The sequence below is a fragment of the Cheilinus undulatus genome, linkage group 24, assembly GCF_018320785.1.
Source record: "Cheilinus undulatus linkage group 24, ASM1832078v1, whole genome shotgun sequence".
In the NCBI taxonomy this organism is placed as follows: Eukaryota; Metazoa; Chordata; class Actinopteri; order Labriformes; family Labridae; genus Cheilinus; species Cheilinus undulatus.
Window position 1 is genome coordinate 20405503 of NC_054888.1, and position 23996 is coordinate 20429498.

Genomic DNA, 23996 nt, shown 5'->3' on the forward strand with positions numbered 1-23996 from the left:
GGTTGGGAAACTATGATTTAAAGGATATGGTTACAAAAACTATATAAGTATCAAGAATTTCGACAACTTTCCAGCATGTCCTGAGCAGATGTCACACAATCAGCTTAGTTCACTCATTTCCCATTAGAGTGTCCTAACAGCCCTCAAGTATTGCAGCGTGGTACAAAATGCTGTTTTTAATTTGGGGCTTTTTTGTGTCTTTATTTTGCGAGGATGACAATGGATAGAGTCAGAAACAGAAGAAAGATTGGAGGAGAGACATGCAGGAAAGGAGCCACAGGCTACACATGAACCCATACTACCCTCATGCATGGGGTGCAACCTAACCTCTAGTTCATCTGTCCTGGCTGAAGCTAGCATAGAGACAGAACTGTTGGGCTCACCAACTCAAAAGAGTGTCAATACAAATCACCACACTTCAGGTTCTTCACACTCACAATATGCACAGTAGATGTCAGTTTGATGGGGAAAATGAAATTTCCAGAGCAAATAATTAAATATTTAATGGATACAAGAAGTTTGGACAGCAGCACTGCAAAGCATTATCTAATGCTTGCATGCTGTTAGGACATAATACTGTTCCCAGGTTTATGAGCCAAAGAAAAAGGCAACTAACTCAGCTTATGTATCAACGTGCTGCAGGCTCGTTCACAGTTATGTTGACTCATTTGTTTGACTAAATATCCAGATTACTGCTAAAACTCTGACTTGGCGCTGGATCCATGTCACGGATTGTGGTTACTTTCTGTCCCATGCCATTAACTCTGAGGCTGGTGCACACAAAGACTCCATTAATGAGAATAAAGAGATACGATAGAGCTTTATTGATCCCCGTGTGGAAATTGGGTCGCGATCAGAAGGAGCCGTTTGTGTCCGTCGACCCTCGGCTCGCTGCATTGTCCGCAGCACTCAGAGACTTCCTCTCCCATTAACGTCTCTGCTGCTGCTTCAGAAGAGCCCTTTGTTTCCTTTAGAGCACTCAATCAGACTTCATGAGCAGGTCAAAGGTACAGAGCTGGCCTCCACGTTTTTGTCTGCGGATCAGAGGTCACAGAGAAGCCCCTTTGGGATGTTTTGTCTCCCCGACTGTACGGGAAATGTTTAACTGTCAATAAACTTTGATCAGGACTGTTTTTATCTGTTTGTTTGCAGGATAATCAAGTGAAACAGAAAACATGATTACCATCTGTCAGACCCTGTTAGTCTCCATCCTGCTCTCTCCCTCTTCTCACCATCTTTTAAGATGTCACTCCATCTTGTGGCCTGAGATCCCCTCTCTGCCTCTCTATAGAGGTGTCACTCCCTCAGGCATCACTCCCTCTCAGCCTGTGATTCACACCTATTCATTTGCTTCATGATGCAACATTGAAAAACAAAATCCTGGACTCTAAATCAACCTAAAACCAATAATTTAATGTATGTTAGCTCTCTGTTTGCACAGCTCCTATCACCTCAGTTAGAGAATATCAGGTCATGTCAGGATTGCTGAGATTTATTTTGACAGTCAAAATCAAATCAAATTCAGTATTATAAGCTAACATCAGCAGATAAATGTACCGTATGAACTATGAAGAGCTGATATGTCAGCACATTTCTTATTCTAGCTCTTAATCATGATGTCAGCTTCCAGTAAAGTGGTGTTTAAAAATTCAGATAACTTGGCTGTACATTGTTCTTTGTGTTTCACCAAACCAGTGTTTTGTTTTTCTGTTTAGACGTCTCTGTCACTAACTCTTCCTCTCCCTCTCTCTGCAGTGGCGCTGAAAAACCGACTGTCCAACGGCATCAACAAGAGCAGCGATCACAGCGATGACAGCCCAACATCAGGATCTGTGGATGGCTGTGTACCTGAGGGGGAACTGCTGCTTCAGGTTTGTGAGCAATAAGCCACCATGTTTCTGTCAAACTCTATTTAGTTCTCTAAATGTGTTTGCTTTTCTGCTACTCTTTAAACATGACTGCTGCTGCAGAAAAGAATGAGGCTTGTTTTATGAACGTAGAAAGAAGAGAAGGTTTATGAAATTTGCTTGGCTGAACAGACACTTTTAAATCTGTGCAAGAGATATGTGAAAGGTTTTAACAGTCTTTGCTCCTTATTGCATTGATGACACAGATGTCGATTTGAATGAGAAACCTCCATGCATCAGTCAGCAACAGCTACAGAAATCCATCTTAAAGAATGATTAATGGTTGAGGGTAGGGTGGCTTTCTACGGTAGTTTTGGTGCTCAAACACTTCAAAACCCAGCTGTGAATGAAATAATGGAGATGATAATTAACCATGTAAATTTAAAGAAAACATCAACACAGAGCTCAAAAGTGTGAACAAGATGGTCCAAACTTTATTCAAGCTGACTGTCAACCCCTCTAAACTCACTACTCTAAGATAACACAACAGTAACATGATTCCATGGAGCGATCAGTCTGTGGGTCTGCACGCTGCACGGGTCAACACGCTAACCTTGCAAAGCAGATAGATTGCCCAGATACCATGTCTGTCATCAGGTAGATCCATCTCGAAAAGCTCCAATCCACAGCATTTGTACCGACCTGCTTCGGCATGAGTTTGTGTTCGTTAGGGTAGTGTGAGCCCTTATATACAATGGCTGCTGGTGGAGCAATTAGCTTGGATGTCACTGTAGAAAAGTGGCTGTTTAATCAGACCTCAACCACATTTTTTTCTTTAAACAAGACCAAAGAATCCAACTGACAGCTTCTCTTTGCAGAGTTGTTTTTGCACATTTCCTGTTAGGCTTAGGCATGATTGTCTACCACCTCAGTTTGTCTTGTCATTCTGATTAGCTCACCATGATTGTGACAGACAAAACGTTCATCCAACCCCTTGTGAGAGCTTTTTTAAAGTCCTCCCCTTCCCAGATACTTTGAATGTGAGGTTTTCCAGATGTATGTGACATATACCAATGGAATGGATATATGAAATAGTCTATCTAGCGTGCCAGCTTACTTTTCTCATAAATCTATTTCACTCTCATAACTGTTGTTAGCTGTGATGGTGGATTTTACTCAAGCTCGATGAACTTTATCGGCTCGCTGAAGTTTTCCCCTTCTACTAAACAGTCACCAGTTTTGTTATTATTAGACTAATTTTCTCTTCTCTGGTATCATCACAAATGACGTGTGATAACCACTACACTTTTATTAGATATACCAGCATGGATCACTGAATCATTCAAAATACCACTTTTGCATTGTTGGAATAATTCTCTGCTTTAAGAGATAGGACATTTTTCTTTACTTACATGGCCGGTTTAAATGTTTGTCTAAATTACTATGCAAGAAGGTGAATCATGTACATCTTCATATCAGTTTTAAGATGTGTGTTGATATGAAATAATATGAGCATTTTACTTTATTCTAAATAAATAATTCATAAAACCCAATGTGGCGATAACATGTATAGAGAAATACAAGGTTGAAGGTAAACTACATGAGGATCATGAGGAGCAAGCCAGCAAGGACAGGTGGTCACGTCATATCTTTGCTAGCTCTTTTAGCACCAGTTTGCACACATTGTTGACTATGAAAGTGGTAACTGGAGAAATGCTCACATTAAGTTCTGTAGAATGAGGGGCCTTCATTTATCGTGCCTGAGTAAAATCGACCCTCACAGCTAAGCTACAAGATTTGAACAGATATACAAAGAAGGAGCAGCTGAATTGAGTGCTGATTATCACGTTTTGATAAAGTCACTTGTCACTACAGACTCATGGAGTCAGATGTTACTGTTAGCTATTTTAGCCCAGAGTGGGAAAGGCTCTGTGCATTCAACTCTTACTCTTTTAAACAGAACTTTTACTTTGGAGGGTATAAACATCATACACTTAAAACTCTAATATAAAAAAATCTAATATATCACCATATCTTGTTATTTCAGCCAAAAGAAAAACATCTGTAGAATCAGTGAGTACTTGGGCACTCTTTCATAGGTTAATGGGAGCTCAGAAAATGACTAGTGTGGCCATCCCTAGTATTTAGTTGGTTGGAGCAGTCAGGAACCAGTCTGAGACTGAGGGTGTGGCTCGTCTTTATGAGCTCTCTGGTTCAGTGTTCCTCCACTGGGTCTTGTGTTGGGAGAAAAGGGGAAGGAAGGAGAAAAAGTGGGTTGAAGTTGAGGGTTTTGGGTAATAAAAAGAGGTTGCACACTTGTGCAAAAGCAGAGAGAGATGAAAATAGAAGTACATTTTGAGTCAGCAGGTCTTAACAGCCTCAGCTCAAGATGACAAAAATCTGATTATGTTGGTTAGAAACATGAAGATACACTCTGAGGTGTCATCACCCCTGAATCCTTTCTCCCTGTGGTTGGAGACAAGACAGATATAAGTAAACCCTTCTATATTTGAACTTAATTGATTATCGATACAGGTATTAATCCCAGAGGAGTGAATGTCTTAGTGCAGCAGAGAAGAATCAAGGATGTCAGTGTGGAGCAGCTTCCTGCCTTCAGCTGTTCTCTTCCATTACAGACATCGGACCATGAATTATACAGAGCCGGTGAATGCATCTATTATTGAAGGGAGGGGGTTTGGATGGAGGGGGTGAGTGTGTGTTGGGGCAAAATCGAGTAAAAGCATTGAAAATATTCCTGGTCATTTCTCAGTGTATCAGCAGATCTCACAAAAACACAAGCACTTCGTCTGTTTAAATCACAAAAAACCCTCAAGACACTCAAAAAAAAAAAACAGAGAACATTGTGTTTAAGAGGAGCTAAAATGCACAGACTAGTCATTTTATTACACAAAATTACATCTACAGACTGGATTAAACTTCTTAGAAAACAAACAAACAGCTGATCTGGGTCCAAATATTATTGTTATAAAAGTAACAGACACGGAGAGGTTTCCTGTGCTTCCTCTCTGTTTGCTGTCATTGGGCAGTCATCTGACAGAGACAACAAACATGACTGCACACACACACCTGCACACACTCCCACTGTCTCAGGAGAGCGAGAGGTCGACTGAACATGAGAGAGGGAGAGTGATGGAGAGAGAGAGGGAGGGGCGGGTGTGTTTTCTGCAGACAGATGAACACTACAGTAAATATTTATACACAGAGCCTGTATGCCGCTTCACTGTGTACAGTATGTGTGTGTTCATGTGTGTGTTTGAACGAGTCGGGCGTGGTCTCAGACTGCTGGCTGCAGCTTTTGGGGGATTTTTTTTAGCCTTCAATATTGAATTCAGAGCATATTTATTAATGAATAAATGGCGGATTCAGTGTCTAATTTCCAGGCTGCATTTTATCTTAATTTGTTCAGTGTTTAGTTAATTATGGTATGAAAATGATATAACGCTTGGGGGTTTACCCACAATAGCAGTTGCAGTCATGCTCTATGGTTTTATGACTGAATTAATTTGATAAGTTCTTGAAGAAATTAACTTAAATCAGCAAGAAGACCAGATATAAATCTTAAAATTTAGCTGCAATGAGAGATTATTTTCACTATCAATGAACCTCTCTACAGCTTACTGTTAAATTTATTTGTCTTTGGCTATATGGAAGGAGATTTGTGTTAAATGTCTCTTTTTTTTTAACTTTTTTAAAAGTCATGTATTGGTCATTATTTTTCAGAGTACCAGTGCAAAAATGCAAGCAAAATCTCAGTCTAGTTCATTGCCAAATTTAGTACAGAGTGAGATTAAGATGAAGAGATGTGAATCCTCACATTGGTGAAAAACTAAAGATCTCATAAAACTTCTCTGAAAGCAAAAAATCTATTTTTTTTCTCCAGTAATGATATGATTATTAGCTATAACATCATAACCATCTAAGGTGGACTCACCATAAGCAACCAGTGTGTGAAATGCTGGTATATGCTCCTGAAGGCGGCGCAAATTTGGATCATATCAACCTTGTTTTAAGAAAAAACAGTGATCATTCATCCCTTTGTGTTTCAGACAGATGTAATCAACCCTGGCCTCTGTGGAGACATAAATAGTCCTCTGGAGATGGATTAAAGAAACCAAAAAGCCTCTTTCCAGTCACATATTGCTGCTATCGCTACTCCCTTCTCCAAAGTGTGAATAATTCAGCAGCTGAAAGAAGCCGTCTTGTTTAAAAGCTCGACATTAACCATTTTTGACATCATGTAATGGATTTTGAATGGAAGCCTGAAGAAGAAATATAAAGTTTTGACCCAGCAGCAGTGATACGACTCATAGAAAACAGGCCCAGCTCATATGAGGAGATGAAGAATGAGGGGTGTATTAGTGCTCGTCTGTTCAGATAAAGTCCGCGTCTCTGTGTAGTTCATCATCATCTTCATCAGGGAGGTGTGGGCAGATGCTGGCAGGATGCCGTCCTGACTCTTTACAGTGTCGGGATTGTCATCACCTCCCAACTGGAACCCGAGGCTCCAGGAGGAGCGATGATGGAAATGTTAGTCATCCAGTAGTGACCTCCTTCTCCTCCCTCCTCATTTCTCTCCTCTCATGACTGCTTCCTCTACTCCTCAACCTCCTCTTCTTTAATTTAACTTCCAAGCATCTAAAGCTATTTCTACAAAGTTTAGGCAGATTTCTAGGTGCTGTATTTTGGTTTTGATTTGATTCACATGCTGATGTGCTCAGTTCTTATTGGCTTGTAGTTCAATTATATCTAAAACTTTTGTGCACCAGTTAATTGTGACAAGTTGGTTGAAATGGCATGACCGGACTCAAGACATAACCTCACTTAACATAACCTACAAGACTTAATATCAGTGTTGATGATCTTCCTTCTGGAGTCAGGTTTCGATCTCTGCCCCATGTTACAATGTAAAGCTGACATTTGCATTTCAGCAGGTTCAAATGCCTTTATTACATCTGAAGTGAATATTTTGCTTCCTTTCCTCTCTGCAGGCTCTAAACGGCTTCGTCCTGGTGGTGACAGCCGAGGGAATCATCTTCTTCTGCTCTCACACCATCCAGGATTACCTCGGCTTTCACCAGGTAGCACCTTCTGTAAATTTCAAGTGCAAACACAAGAATAACAAGGAGTTGGCTTTTAGATTTGAGGCCTTAAAGCTCTGTTGATTTGAAGCTAACAAGAACAATGAGGTTTACATCATCAGGTCCAGACAGCAGCAAGTAAACAAATCACTTAGCTCGCCCTGGGGTTTGAAACATATGCAAATGGAGCGAGAGATTTAATCCAAACAGATTTACAACTGCTGCCTCCAGTCTCATCGAATCTCATTGAATGTGGTGAACGAATAACTGAAGTTGGTCCATCTGACAAACAAACTCCCCGTCTAAATGACAGGCACACACATATCCCAACCTGCTTTTTCATACTCCCACCACCCGTGCTCTCTGAGGGTGCAAACATCACCTCTCAACTCCATTTCCCCATCCACCTAAAGCTCGTCACAGCTGATTTAACAAACACGTCCAAATCTGTGATGAAGCCGCTGTCATTGCTCTCGCAAAGTGTTTGGAAACAACGCTGCAGAACAACCTCAGGCGTCAACAATTTTGGTAACGACTAAAACAAATCAATCAACTGATTTTAAGGGACGCTGGTGATGTTTTGTAGTTCCACTTAGGATGATTAAATACAAGACAGTTCTCAAATCAAACATTATAATCCTCCATACACACACATGAGACAACACACCTGCTGTTTGTAGTGATGACAGACACAGGATCTCACAGATAATTGCATAATGAAACATAACTTCAGAAGAAAAACAAACATGGAGGATGATTGATATCATAATCAGCTGGCTGTCTGCCCTGTTGTCTTTTATGAAACATTATAACTACCTTGGCCAGGTCTCTCTTGTAAAAGAGATTTCTAATCTCAATGGGACTTCCTGGTTAAATAAAGGTTAAATAAATAAAAAATAACGGTACTCATGTTGTTGCTATAACTCTTCATGCCGGTCTTCTTTTCCAGTATTGCTCTTGACTCAGGGCTCAATTGTTTTTTGCTAGCTATCATGTCTAGGAGTTTTGAAAGTGCGTAGCATCTTCCCAGTCTGCTTGCTGTAGTGGGTTTTCTGCTAGAGACTCTGGAAGCATAAATATCAAACTTACTTGATATTTATGATTTCACATCAGGAAGGCTCCAATTCAATTGGTACAATTGTAGTACAATAATCATATTGACACCTCACTCTTGATAATTATTTAGACAAACAAACAGTTGTGACAAACCTTGGATCAGGTCACAGGTGGAACTGTTGGAGGACAAATCAGGCCTAAGCTTGGCTTTAAATTGTCGGCATGAAAAATATTTCTCACAACAATACTGCCTGCCGGCATTCCTTTTTGCTGACCCAGGTTTGACCCGTTCAGGAGACTGGTTCCCTGCTGGTCCTTACCCGGGTCATGTTGGGTCTAGACAACAGATATCGGGGTCACAGTAGGTCGTTGGCTCCATTTCAACAATTTGAATCCAACGATCAGTGACACTTAATTTCTTTTGGCTCCACTTCAAGGCAAACTGAATCAAACACACCCCTCTGGGTACCTGCTGATAGAACATCTACCCAAACTAACGTAGCTTTTCTGAATTCTCCATAATATTTATTTATGAGGAATGATTCTTTGTTTTCCTGTCAGACTGATGTGATGCACCAGAGTGTGTTTGAGCTGATCCACACTGAAGACCAGCAGGAGTTCAGGAGGAACCTGCACTGGGCCCTCAACCCCCCTGCTGGGCTGGAACCCCCGATGGATTCTTCAACAGGTACGTCAGCTGAAGGCCAGTGTCTAAGATTACCCTGTATGTATCCGGTGAAGCTGTCCCATGTAGAAAATGTGACCCAGAGTTGAATTAAATCTTTGTTTTATCATTGTAAATAGAGTGCAACTGCATGACATGTTTAACTTTACGAACCAAATCTAAACTTTTGAGGTTTATTAAAGGCCTAATCATGGCTCACTACAGCTGTGAGACTAAGAAAGATGGATGAGAAAACTGCAGCAGAATTAAAGGCAGATTTGCTTTGTAACTATTTGCAAATTTTTCCTAACAGATTGTATAGCTCTCTGAATGTCTGGGATTTTTTACTGTTAAGTTGTTGACAGCAATAGCACAACCACCATCTCATGTATACTCAGGGTGTCTGTGTGGTCTTAAAAAATATTTAAAGTTGATAAATCAATTTAAAATTAAGGCTTTTAAAAAGTATCTTACATTCAAGTCTCTAATGTATTAAATTATGTAGCATTAAATTTTTACATTCATCAAACATGGATGTAGACTAGTTTTTCTGCTTTTGCTTTTATATATATAAACTTAAGACACATGTTTAATGAATTTAGATGTGCCAGTATTTCTTTTTTGTATGCTGGGAGAATTCACAGCAAATCTAGACTTACTGAAGTAGATTTTTTTTCATTTTTAGAACTCTACTGTAGTGAGCTTTAGCTTATCATAAAGGTACTATAACTAATTTATTCTGTTTATGTACAAAAATCAGACCTCCCATTGATAGCTGCTTTATGGTATCAAACTGAGGTGTGTTTTTTTCTCAGTCTGAACTCAAAATGCAAATAAAAAGCTTCACTTGCATGCTACAACAAGAAATATCCACATTTTTCTTTCTATATTGTCATATTTTTATATTGCAATCAGCACAAAACATATACAGCATGTGACTGCTATATATGCCTTATGAAATGGACAAGAAATTGAAGATTTGGGTCTTTAAATGTATGAAGAGACTCTTGAAAAAGACCTTAAAAAGTATTAACTTTGACGTAAGATTTTCTGATATAACGTGTATAATCAAAGCTTCACTGTTGAATGCACTGATTGCAAAATTGAGGGCCAATACAGATAATTAAAATGAAAATGTAGCTAATGCTACCACCAGAGTTTTTTCTTTTCCTTTTTAGTGTAAGACTCCATGATTGGCCATGAAAACAGATCAGAGTTTGCCCAACAGACTTTTGACATTTTCTGCCACATAGTCTTGTGGTAAGGTGTGACCTTACATTGAACTATAGTTACCTTTCTGATGGGTTCTCTCCTCAGTGTAAAACAGCTAAACACTCCACATCTATCAATTTTAAATTCAATAGAAAAATGTTCTATCGATTAAGATGTTAACGGTTGTAAGCATTGTTGACAATTTCCCCCCATGAATCTGACCTGGGGTTAGTGAAGGGTTGAGATGAGGTGACCTTTAACTGAAGCCTCCTGAGATGTGCTCTAAATGTTACAGCAAACACACACTCACAGATTTCTCCTCTACATACAAACACACACACCCTCTGTTGTCATTCTGCATTAGGTAAGGGTCAGCGGTTGATGAGAGACACAAGCAACCTCATAAGCAAAAAAAAAAATCAGGTCAAGGTGACATTAGCTCTACAGTATGTTTTCACTCACATGTTTATATAAACCAGCATTAAAATGATAAATGATGTTCCTGTCCTCAGATGGTGAGTCGATGTCGACCTCTTCCTGCCTGGTGAGCTACAACCCGGACCAGCTTCCACCTGAGAACTCATCCTTCCTGGAGAGAGGCTTTGTGTGCCGCTTCCGCTGTCTGTTGGACAACTCTTCAGGCTTCCTGGTGAGACTGAAATAACAATTCAGTTTTACTTTATCTTACCCTAGGAAAAGAACATCCTCAGGGGGCTCTTATTCAAAGCAATAACAAAGGAGTCATACAGGTGATTCTCTAGATTAGTGTAGATATTTCATTGTGAAAATTCTACGTATTGTTCCTTTAAGGGCAGCTTGCAACAACATTATCCAGAGATAGTAGGAAATTCAAATATAGTCCTCAGTGTGCGCTTCTTTTATTCACACTGGGCCCAGGAGGACAGCTTGGATTCCCTGTTATCTTTAAAGTAGTAATATTAATCAAAATTTGAGAGTTGTGGTGTTTTCAGGCTCATTGGTGCTGCTGGCAGTATGGCGTGCCACCTCAGAGTCCCTTAGGGATCAGAAGCCACCATTTACTCCTGTAATCCGTCTTAAGAGAGCCTCAGGGTCGTGGGGAAAAGGGCCTTAATCCTCCCACCACCCAGAGGAGACCAGAGCACAAGGGGAAACTTGCTTAGTCAGAGTTGGTAGCTCCAAAGCAGCCACTGCTACTGCCACTAAGACAATTAGCTGCATAAGAAGGAAAAACACTCTGAGGTTCAGTGGCAGCACTAAGCCCTGGACCTGCTGGGAAAACTGGGTAGTAAAGGGTCTTTCATGAGCAAGGCACCACATTCAACCGCTCCGAGCATGTACAAAAATGTGAACTTTCATTCATGCAGATGCTTTCTTTTATCATTTCTTTGTAACTGGGACTTTTGATTCCTCTATTGGGGATCTTCTTCCAATCTTCAATTAGAGTACATATTTGGAGTAAAACACTCAAAAACTCGCAAAGCAGTTATGGAAACCCCTTCTTGTGTAACGGCCCTCCAGCAGGGCTCGCTAGGGGCTTCAAACCTGTCCTCCCTCCCAGTGCGTTTGCGTGAGCAGTAAGCCAGGTTTCTGCTCCTGTCTACTGGTCACTATGGCTTTGTTTTAGTAATCCCTCCTGCTATTCAGGGCTGGATTCCTGACATCATGGCTGCAGGCTCTTAAACCCACCAAGGTCAATTAACCAGAGCTAACGGAGGAGGTGGGGGTCCTGAGAGGTGGGGGTTAGAGGAGGACAGGCTGTTTCAGGTTTTTGCAAGGTTGGGAGCTGCTTGACATTGATACAGAAATGACAAGTTTTCTGTTAGTTGGAAAAGCAAAGTACAAGTCGGATATTTCCACACATCAGTAAAATCAATACACCGGAGCTACTTGAATCGATCAATTTAAGTCAAGAAATCAAGTTTAAAGAATAAAAACTAACCAGAAAAGGAGATTGTCTCTGATAAAGAAGTCATAAATTTAAACTAAGACACAGCCGTGTTATTTACCTCATCAGGACTTCTTTGGTCTGAACATCTCATGATGACAAAGGACCTCAGCCTTTGCATCCTCACAGATAAACTAATTAATGAAGTTGACTCGGCCTCCATCGCTTTAACACTGCAAATAGTAAACAGTGACTCATGTGACCAGAGGGAGAGTTGCTGGAGGGTTTCCAGTAAGAGACACGAGCCGACCAGTCTGTTCACAGTCTGCACAAGTGTGATTACTGTCTGCATTACCCAGCAGGGTAAATAAGACTAATGGTACTCGACAGAGAGAAAGAAACAGCACTCTCTCGTCTCTGAGGAGAACGGCTCAGCTGTCTTCTCTTCTAACATGATCTGTATGTTCTCCTCTCACAGGCTCTGAACATCCAGGGTCGGCTAAAGTTCCTCCACGGTCAAAGCGGTCAACAATGTGACAACGATGGGACTTCTCCGCCTCAGCTCGCCCTTTTCGCCATCGCCACACCCCTCCAGCCCCCAGCCATCCTAGAAATCAGGACCAGGAACATGATCTTTAGGACCAAACACAAGCTGGACTTCACACCCATGGCCTGTGATGCAAAGTACATATTGTGTTGGCTTCACTTTGGTTATGTTGACCCCTGTCCATGTGCTGTTGAGTTTGTAATTCTGGTGTTAATCTGCTGAATTTTCAGGGGTAAAATTGTTCTGGGCTACACTGAGGCAGAGCTGAGAGTTCGTGGCTCAGGCTACCAGTTCATCCATGCTGCCGACATGCTGTACTGTGCTGAAAACCACATCAGAAGTAAGTAACAGCCTTTCATGTCTCCTGCATTTTGCTTTTTTGGATTAAACCAGCTACAGGCATAAAAGCCCATTTCGAGTAAACGTCCACTGTGGGTGTTGAATTTTGTTTAGACCAAAGGCAAACCTCAAAGAAATAATTTGGGTGGATGAGCAGGTCATTGGTGAAGAGTTTACATGCGCCTTCTCTCGGTCTGTCAAAATACAAGCGCCTTCAGCGACCCTGTTTCAAACATTTTCATGCTGCATTTGTGCCTCATTCTCAAACTGTTTCATTTGTCTACAGTGATATTTGCAAATGATATAAAACAGATGAGCAGAGCTGGTGTCAGTCTGTGAAACTGAAAAGTGTCTTTGGAGCTGCAACAGCTAGGCAGGATCATCTAGTCTTTTCTATCAAGTAATCTGACCAATTCAAGAGTATTTTATCACACAGTTTGGTCCCTTTGGTCCCTGAGTGAACACAGCCCAAACGTAAGGCAAATAAGCAACACCAGGACAAACTGATCCATGATTTAGACCAAGGTAAGCAGATCTGAATTCAAAGGACCTACCTTTGTTGTATCATGACTGTAGATGGTGCTTCAGATCCAGGCCTAAGCTATATCACCATTAAAACCACCTCTCCACATGTCAACCAAAGAAATCAACGATGGCCCAAAAAAATCCATCAATCACAATGACGATGAGACTGTTTTTGTTTACTAAAGGATTTAATTCAATCTATCAAAATTAGGGGGGGTCGAAACCTGGGTCCATAAGGAGGGTTAGGGTTAGGGTTAGAAATATCCGAAAATCAATAACGTTTCAGCTTATCGATACTGCTATTGAGTCTCAGTGTCATTTTAAGATAAGACTGGTGTAAAAACATACATCATTTCTTTCAAGGGGAACATAAACAAAAAGCACATCAATGTTGTGCATAACATCAAACCAGAATGTGGTACCTTCTACTGTCGACTTGATGAAGAAAGATGTTGCCTGTGAGTCACATGCAATCATATCCGCCTGCGCTGGGAGTAACAGGCTCTCATACCACTCTCTTCAGCTGCTTCAGAACAGTTTTCTCCTTCAGCTGCTCAGATAAATGCTGAAAAGTGCTACAAAACTTTGTAGCAAGTCCTGTTTGTTAAAAGTATTAATCCAGTGTAGACATATGTGGTGGAATCGGCAGAATTAAAGTTAATTAGTGAACTTAACAAGCTGAAGACAGAAAATATGATGCGTTTAGGTAACCTCAGTAAATTAGATGACTGTATTGTATATGTTAGGATGTGTTTAAATGTCACATAAAAATGGGAAAATCTTGTTTTTGACGAGAAACCTCAATAAATACAGTTGTGAAAATGAATAATGTGTTTATATTTGAGGGATATAAAACAGATGTGACGGACTGAATCATAGCTTTTTAACTCGAGCACTACTCAGCTAAAACCACTCGAGTGTAAATATTTGTCTCAATTTTGTTTTTCCACCAAACTATAGAAAAGTATTGATAGTGGTATCGATAAGGACTCAGATCAATAAGGAGTATCGATAAGGGTATCAATATCAATAAAAATTAACAATCCCCATCCCTAATCAAAATACAGATGGACAGATGGGACAAGCTGAAGGCCTATGTTCAATCCTCTGGAGCAGTTCCAGAAGAGATGGTCTTTATAGTGGACTGTGTTCTTCAAAGTGATTGATTGATTGCCTCAGTTATCGCTGACTACTTTGATATGCATAATGTTCAATATTTCCCTCCTACTGCACAAAGTTTTGTGTTTTTTCTCCTCATTATCAAAACTACAGACCCAAACTCCATCCAGGCTCAATGCACCATAAAAGTTAAAACATCACAGTGCTTGCTATTTTAGGAAGGCTTCAGAGAGTAATCATATGTATATCTTTTTGATTTATTGCCTCTACAGTCACCAAAAAAAAAAAAAAACCTGACCTTTGCACCTTTCCATCCGGCTGTGATTGCCATTTATCCACAGTGAGTGTGAAATGACCCACCTCTCATCCTGATGTTTGTAACACAAATCAAACAAGCAAACAATCGCTTTGTGTGAGTCTGCTGTTGATGGAGAAAATCTCCAAGCGAGAATCAAGTGTCCTACTTAGCTCGTGTACCGGATGACCCGGTTAGTTGTAACCATGGCGCCCTCAACACTCTACTATCAGACACACAAACACACACATGAACACACAAAGACACATACTGTATGTATGTAGTCATGCATACAGTAACAGAAATACATGCATATGTATTTGGAAACATACAACACTTGGATACATACATATTCAGCATGCTCTGCTGCACGCACATATGGGGGGACGGGTTTCATTACAGTGCTACAGAATCTATACAATAGAAACCCCATGGTTTAATTTATGAACAAACATTTAGAGTTTAAAATAAGATCAATAAGACCTCTAGAAAGAAAGCACTAACATCATTAAAGTGATCCTCATTTTTTCTGGGTTTATTCAAACAAAGGCTTTATGAGAGATTGCTTCTGCTGCGGACATTTACTCCTATAATCCCTCAGATTATGAGGAAAGTAAACAAATGAGGCCACAGCTCTGAACACCAGAGAGCCTCTGTTACTGCTGGTCAGTATATCTATTTAAAGTCATTCAGCGTGATTACAAGCTGGGCCGTAAAGACACATTACAGGTCAGAGAGTCTCTGTGCTTCTCTGTTTGGACGAGTTTGTCCACAAACATAAATATTGCAGGTCCTTTTAAAGGTCAGCATCTTGTGGCTTTTACAGCTAAAAATATTCTGTGAAACTTTCTACAGAAAGTTCTCTTTTCAGAGAGATATTTTTACAACTTTTCTTGATTTTTTTCTGATGCTATCTGCTCCACAGCAGCCCCTTTGCAGAATTTCATTTGTTGCCTGCCTTCAGATTTCACTAGCTAGAATTAAGGCATTCATCTCATTGACACCAAAAGGAGAGTGAAAAGCATGTAAGAAATGTACAGAGCTGTAAAGTCTGTTGACATTTTACTATTCTACAACATGCTATCTTGTTAGCGAGCTTAACAGAAAGAAGATCCACAACAATTGGCTAAAAGGGGGCACGTCACTAACTATTGATAGTAGTGGAGATGGTCAGGCTCCTGTCAGTTAATCAGTTCACATTAACAACTGGGGACTTCTATTGTGAAGAACTTGTCTTCAGCAGTGTTTAAATTGACAGCAGGTGCTGGAAGGTACAGTATTTACAGCCTCTTCTTTCACCAGGATTCAGAGCTACAGCCCACTTCTTTGAAACATTAATCACAATTGACTTAAGACAAGTGAGTCATGAGCTGAAACATCTTATAGCAGGTGCTTAAGCTGTTGTAGTAGAGCTGTAAATTGCTGCGACACAGGGCTTTAGACAACCTGATTCAGCCCGTGTTAAAGCCCCTTAAAGACAGACAGAGATGCTGTGCAAAGTGAGCAAGCCAGTGTTAATTCTGCAGACTACTTAATTCCCAGTATGCCCCTTTTATTTACTCTTTATTGTTGGTGAAAGGTTGAGCTATTGGCAAACTTGGTCCTGCCTTGCATGTGCCCTACAGTCAAATTCATGTGTTCACAGTATTGCAAATAAACATTTTATGGCAGAAGTAATACCAGTAACATTATTGATACTGGTTTAATGCCCACTGCTAGATGCACAGACACAATCAGCTCTCTCATCCTCTCATACCAACAGCTCTTGTGCTTGTGGTGGTTAAAAATGGGTACACTGACCCTGGTGATAAATCAATTACTTCAAAATAAATAGCACAACACATGCAATCAAAAAATATCCACTCTGCTGCATGTTTGGGTACATTTTAAGCTGGACTCCATCCAGCGTTTGAGTGGTACACAGTTTTACTTTATTGATTGTAGAATTGAGACTATGAGGAACACAGTGATTGTGTTGGGACAGCCAATGTGATCTGTTTGTGTCCAGGGTTACCCAAATATCCAATAGTTTCTTGTAGTGCTGGGGAGTTATGACTTCCCACAACTAAATAATGGAGATTAAACGATTAGTTTGACACATGTCCTGTTGAGTTGTCCATATATTTATGTCATGTGTGTCAGGAGTGCATCCTCCTTTCCTTACAGCAGAGCCCCTATCAAAACAGCTCTCACTTTAATTTGAGTGAGGAGCAGAGGGAGCAACCTACAGTCACTTGTAGTCATATGGCACCACCCTGGTTTTGATGAGTTAGACCTAGAGGTGATAGAGCAGTCCAAGATTTCAGTATGCAGCATTAGAAGAGACAGGAATTATGAACACATGCTAAATGTTCCTCCACTATTGCCGTCTGTGTTTTTGTTTGAGCCAAAGTCTGTCTCTCTTGTTTGCTCTGATGACTGAGACGCCTGACACCAGACGACAGAAACACAACCTGCACCACAATTACACACGCCAACAGACACAAAACAGAGCCGTAGAGATGATGGATTGGCGGAGGTGTGTCTACACGTGTGCAAACAGCACTTGTAACATGTAGCCAAAGTGAACATCAGCATGCAGCCTCCATCAGAGCGGCAGCACGCCCGGCTGAGCAAATGCAGTGTGAGAGTACGCACACTGCGGGGCGTGCAGAGCATAAACAGCAGTGACACGGAGCCTCCAATGTCTTGTCTGATGTGATTCCAGTGATAAAGACGGGCGAGAGCGGACTCACAGTCTTCAGGCTGCTCACCAAGGACAACAGATGGAAGTGGGTCCAGGCCAACGCCAGGCTCGTCTACAAAAACGGGAAGCCGGACTACATCATTGCTACCCAGAGGCCTTTAGTGTAAGTTGGCAGTGATCTCAGCTTGAGTTTTAGGAAGGAAACCCTCACTCCACACCATTTCCACTCACTTTTTCTAGCACATTTGTGCAATGTAGACCATGATCCTTCTCTTTTCATTAGAAGTATGACTGACGATCATTAGTCTGTATATTTATTGTCAAGTGTTTGAGTTTTTCTGCAATTTTTGGTGATTGAAATAAGATTACTCAGATCATGTCACTGTTACTTTTCTCTTATTTTGACAACCATTTGTTATTTCTTTATAGACAATATTAGTATCTGATTTTGGTTCATATAGCCCAGCCCTACAGTACAGTATATTTAAACGGCTTTTTCTCTTGTTTTCCCCACAGAGACGAGGAGGGAGGGGAACACCTGAGGAAGCGATCGATGCACCTTCCCTTCACCTTCGCCACCGGGGAGGCGCTGCTCTACCAGACTGGCTATCCCTTGCACGGCTTCTCTGACTCCACCCAGAGCAAAAGTAAAGGCAGCAAGTCAAAGAAGGGCAAAGCAGACAAGAGCTCCTCTGATGAGCTGGACCCCAAGTCCCTGTTGGGGGCGCTGATGAGCCAGGACGAGTCTGTGTATGTCTGCCAGCCGGACGTAGAACCTAAGATGTCCTTCCACAGTAGCATTTTCAGCGAGCAGCAAGGGGAGGGTGATGTTTTAGGTGGGATGTTAAATAGTGATAACTGGAGTGTTGTCTCTAACGGGGAGATGGAGAGGTGTAACAACAAATCAAATAGTTTTGATCCACTGCTCGCCACTCTGGACTCCTTGTCTCTGGAGGGAGAGGAGACATGCTCAAACAACGAGCTCTTTAACGCCCTGGAAACCCTCGGCCTTAATGCTGAGGACCTAGAACTATTACTGCTGGATGAGAGGATGATCCAGGTGGAGCTGGACCCCAACCACATCCCATCTCTTAATGACCTCCTTACCAACAATGAAATCCTCTCCTACATCCATGACTCCCTGGAAAATGGGACCAGCGAGGAGACACAAAGAGACAGACAGCCAGACTCATCCCACAGCGTCCTCACACCCTCTCAGTCCGTCCCTCCAGCTCCTCCCAGCAGCAGGACGCCCATTACCTCGCTGTCACAGCAGATGCAGCAGCACATGAATACAGGGGAATTAGTTAAAACTCAGAAAAGGCAGACTCAGTCTGTCTCGACGCCAGGAGAAGCTTCGACTGGTGTCCCCAAGGGCCAGTGGATGACAGAGAACCAGCATCACCCAAACAACCACACCCATCATCATCCTGCATTTAAAGCCTCACAGCTTAACGGTGAACATAAACACCTTCTAGACTTCAGTCAGCAATGGCAGCTTCAGCAGGACCAGATCCAGTCCCAGCAGCAGTTAAACAGCCAGAGCTTTTTGCTGCCTGGCTTCCAGAATCATCTTGGACTAAATGGATCCTACACCCCAAATGGACACTCAGCCTTTGCACAAAACGTGGAGGTCAGCTACACAAGTTACAACATCTCAAACACACATCATCTGGGTGGTGCACTACCAAACGGTGTCACCACACCAGACTTTACCCACTACCAGGCGGCCAACACGCAGCCCTACGAGCTGCAGGCTCAGCAGAAACACCAGCAGCAGATGATGCTGCAGCAGACTCAGGTTCCTCCATCCTGTTTATCCCAGGGTCCCAGTCAGAGCTCTACACTGGAGCTGGAGCAGTTACTGGGTCTGTCACAGCCACAGCACAGTCTGCCATCATTAGAGGCCTACAGCATGTTCAACAACACGACACAAGAGTCCGCCCACAGCAAGGTAAGAGACCAAAGGGAGGGAGGGGATCATGAGGTGAGTTAGAAGTGTATTTAGGGTGTTTTTGTTCTAGGTCAATCAGTCCTCCTCTTTTATTAGACTCTGGTGCTGTCTGATTGTAGTGAGAACTAGAACCTACCTTGATCTGACTTTAATGCAGAAAGAACTGTGCTTTTTCTAGGACTAAACCAGACACTGTAGTAAGTCGAGCATGTTCTAAAGACCACAGGCAGACCTGAACAATGCTCAGAAATAATTTGGTTGGATTAGAAGGTCATGGTTCAGAACGATTTATATACACGTTCTCCTTAACTGTCTTCCTAAGCACCTCCAGTTCTGTTGTGTCTCATTTTTATACTGTGTGCTTTACTTTTAATGATAAATGTAAACAAGAAAAACACTGATGAGCATAGCCAGCATCAGTCTGTGTTGTTGTCTGTCCATTTTGAAATTGGGAATCTTTGGAGCAGCCAGGAAAGAGGTGACTGGTCTGCCTTAATGTGACCAATTAAAGAGCATTTTCCTCACATAAATGCAAATAACCTTGTGTGAAAACAGAGGAAAATTAGCTTTATCCTGCTTGTCCAATAAAAGGTGAGGAATGCTTCCCCCTCCCTCATGCTGAAAATGATTCTCTCTAAGACCGTCTGTCCCGTTTCTTTTTAAATCTCAAATGGAGTAAACCTGCCAACTCTGCTCACCACTGTTTGGTCTAGGAGTCAGACTTGGGATCTGAGCCCACCGACGAAGCCTGAAGAGCGTGTTTCCCCTCAAATATCAGAGAACGTCAACAAACCGAGGGCTGCGGGACCTTCAACCCCTCAATCCTGGGTGCTCTCTTTCTTTGTCAGGAAAATGGATTTTTCCGAGTCAGCACACAGAGGCCGCGGGCTGGCATGGAGCTCAGTGTAAACTGTGATGATGTGACCGGACATGCCATGTAAATAAGACGGGGGGAGATGGGTCAGAGCAGCGCAGTCCAAGAATAGAGTCCACTAGAATCTCTCCTCTGCTGGAGATTGTAGAGCATTTGAGTTTTTATTAGTCTGGAGGAGAACTTCACACTTTTACTCTTCATTAGACATGCATTAAACAACTTTGACTAAAAAGTTTCTGTAACCGCTGCTAGTATGTTTCACCTGATTTAACCAGTCCTTTTCTAGAAAGAACTTTAAAATGTTTTTACCATCTGTGGCTGAGGAGAGTTTTGATTGAGGTACATCTACCCAGGTATTACAAAAAAGATCTATAAAACAACATGGGCAGTGCTAGGAGGGGGAGGGACAAGATAAGACACACCCATTCTCTCATTCCTTCCACCATCATGCTTTTGTGGATGTGATTATTAGGCATAATGTCATAACTGTCCAAGGTAGACTATCACAGACTACCAGAGTGTGAAATGACAGTATATACTCCTGTACAAGACACAGAATCGTTACATATCAACCTCACTCTCAGGAAAAAATATAGTTTATTCACAATCTGAAGGGAAAAATGACACCACATGTACATTTACCCAAGCCTGCCCACAGAATTTGCTGCGCCCCTGTAAACTCAGTCAATGGGCCTGTTCCAGTTGAGATTTATTTACGATAATGTATGCACTGGACCAGAAGCAATGGTGCTGGTATCTTTTTTTTAACAATAACCTCACTTTCAAGCTGAAAAGTGTGCCAAGGTATGGTGGGTTTTGATGTTGAACATATTTCTTTGTGCCCACTCTAAGCCCTTTTTACCACTTATAACACTTTTCCATTACTTTTTCTGGCCGGTTTTGCCACTCTTCACAGATTTTGGCATCTTTAACCCACTTTTGCCTCTTAAATCATTCTAACCCAATTTTGTTTTCTTTTCTTACTAATTTTTACCACTTTTTGACCACTTTTATCCCATTCTCACCACTTTTTCCTGCTCATTTTTCACATTTTTCCACCTTTTGCTGCTTTTAACCCTTTTTTTGATACTTTTGTCCAATTTCACCCATTTTTTCCCCTCTTTTTTCCATTTTTAACCGATTCTTGCTGACCAGATTTTGCCAATTGACAGGAACTTTTGCCTCTGCTTACACACTTTTGCCACTTTCAGGCCATTTTTGCCCCTTTTTGACCCATTTTCACTACTTATTCTGCCTGTCATTGTCACTGTAAACCCATTTTTGAAACTTTTTATGCCTCTTCTAACCTATTTTTACACATTTAGACCCCTTTTCTCCACTTTTGATTACTTTTTCCTCTCTAGTTTTGCCTCTTTTTGTCCTTTTAACTCTTTTGTCACTTTTAACCCATCTTGTGCCACTTTTTGGCTCACTTGTGCCACTGTAAACCAATTCTTTACCACTTTTAACCCTTTTTTGCCACGCTATGGCCAACTTTCACGACTTTTATGACCATTTTTGCTACTTGAACCATTTTTTTGCCACTTTTTGTCCCTCTCTCAACACATTTCTGACCATTTTGCCATTTTTCACATTTGTTCAGGCATTTTCCTCTTAAAGTTGTCTAACTTTCTTCTACTTTATTTCCTGGCATCCTGGCCTTTGTGCTTATGATGGCTTAGCTATGAAGTCTGACATTACTTTTCAAATGGTTTAGGTCAGTGTGTCCATACACATTGTTAATATTACCAAAAAAGGTAATCCTGTTTTAATTTCTAGAAAGGTTATATTGTAATATAGTGTGAAAAACTAAACATTATTTTGTTGCTTTTATGAGTGATTTTAATTCATATTAAAGATAAAAGTATGGATATCAAAGCTTCCATGGGCCCCCATTTGCCAGGGCTCCAGATAACTCTCCCTTTACTTCACATACATTACCTGCTTCATCACCAATCTGATAGCAGAAGCCAGGTTTCAGTCTGTATGAGGCAGTCGCAGTGCATATATGCTTTTAACTAAAATGTCTAGATTTGGACCTGAGGAAATAAATACCCATCTACATTGGTTTTTAGATCAAAAACATAATGTTCAGGAGGGCTTATCTTTTTAGACTGTCTGATATGTTTGCAGTTGAGCGGGAGTAATCGCGGGGATCTTGATGCCTAGAATCAGATCCCAGAAACATTATTCAGGCGGTTAATGAGACTGTATAATGTTCAAGGGAACTAGGAATCTCTCTTCATCATCCAACAAAACCTTTTCCAGTAATGACAAAGCAGGGAGGGCTGGGGAATGTCATCCTGGAAGCACTAATCAGTTAGAGTACAAAGAGGCTCTCAGCTGGAGAAATTCCCATCGTAAAACATTACGGAGTAATGAGAACAAAGCCCAGTTTAAGTTTAAAGCAGGATTTAAAGCAGAAATTTCTCAGGGGCTTTCACCTCTGGTTTATGTTTCTTCTCTCGGAGAACAAGTCTGCATTGTTCGCTGAAAAATAACTCTTAACCAAGGTCAGCCATCAGGTACAATAACTTATGTAAAGAATAATCCCTGAATAAGAGGAGTGACATGCTACGACACTTGGCTAAGTAAACAGAATGACTTAGACTCTCTCCTTTTTATTTTTCAGTGTAATTGTTCAACAGCGTTCTGCTCCTTCAAGCATGAAGAGCATTGCTGGTGTTTACAGCGAAAAACAAACTCACAGCAAAACAAAGGCGATATAATGAAATATGAGAGACAGGAAAAGAAAAAGCAAAGAGGCAGTAGTGAGAAAGAGTACAATAATGAATAGAATAAGGTCGGGACAGGCTCAGAGATGGTCGACCCCGGCAGGCATCCATTCATCCCCGCCCCATTCAGCTTCCACTGTTATTCTTCAGGGTCAGTGGCTGTCGCTGAAAGAAAAATACTGGCAGGCTGGCCAGTCAAGCATGAGCAGTGCTGACCTACAATTTGACTGTCATCATTACCTAATGCTGCGAACGCAGGATGGAGGGGGAGGCACGGAGAGAGACTATTCTCAGCTCGGGTACATGCACGGCTCTGTAGTTTGAATTCAGAGACTGTACTCTCATGTGAACTGTGCTTAAAGAGAGAAGACTAACTAAAGAGTACAAATACAGTGGCAAAACTTAGACACTGAAACACTACAAGTGTGTTTCATTCATGGCAGCTGCTGGGTGAATTCTGAATGAGAGCTGTAGTATTTTTAACTTGTACCACTCTGTGACAATATGGATGACTGAAATAAAGAAGATCTGATCATTTTAAAATACATGCTATCAGAAAGTATTGAAGTTTCGAAATTTATAACAACCTTCAGCCATGACTTAGCGACTCATTAAACTAACATTTTCCCTTTTTGTTTCCCAGTTGGAGAATGGTTGCTTTCTCAGTACCACCAATGCAGCGTACATCCGGACGTGTCTGATGCCCAATGGGAATGCCGTTGTCTCTGGAGACATCCCGGTCTCCTGCCCAGAAGGACTCCCAGCCCTGCAGGACCCTCAGAAATCTGGATTTTTCCTCTGAAAGAACTACAGCTATGTTAGAAGGAAGGTTGAGAAGAGATGAGAAGGTACAGGTGGAAAAAAGCAAGAACATTTTTCTCTCTGTAAACCAAGATGTCTTTATTCTGGATATTAGAGGGGGAAAATTCATATTTCCAGAATTGACTGTGCATCTATTGTCTCAAACCTCTGTCGGACTTCACGCTCATACTCTCGTTCAGATCCAACGAGGCATGACAAGAAAAGTCAAAGCAGAAGAGAGAAAAAGCGTTGTTAATGTCACACCAAGTATTATGAAATTGCTAGTTGTGCGCACACTGAACTTTGACAGTCAGGCGTTTACAGTTTGTTGACTGATTCAATTTCAGCTTCCGAGCCAAAACGCATCACATCCTGA

At 41.4% G+C, this 23996-nt stretch overlaps 1 protein-coding gene across 1 annotated transcript in view; it reads left to right on the plus strand.

The window, feature by feature from the left end:
- The window catches only part of ahr1b (aryl hydrocarbon receptor 1b), a 36671-nt gene extending 12980 nt beyond the window's left edge, over positions 1-23691 (plus strand). The window contains exons 3-11 of the mRNA XM_041782065.1: positions 1756-1871; positions 6857-6946; positions 8564-8690; positions 10391-10527; positions 12224-12429; positions 12523-12632; positions 17278-17419; positions 17773-19210; positions 23463-23691. Coding sequence (XP_041637999.1) covers positions 1756-1871; positions 6857-6946; positions 8564-8690; positions 10391-10527; positions 12224-12429; positions 12523-12632; positions 17278-17419; positions 17773-19210; positions 23463-23621 — 2525 coding nt within the window. The 3' untranslated portion in view covers positions 23622-23691. The remainder of the gene's footprint in view (positions 1-1755; positions 1872-6856; positions 6947-8563; positions 8691-10390; positions 10528-12223; positions 12430-12522; positions 12633-17277; positions 17420-17772; positions 19211-23462) is intronic.
- Positions 23692-23996: the final 305 nt, after the last annotated feature.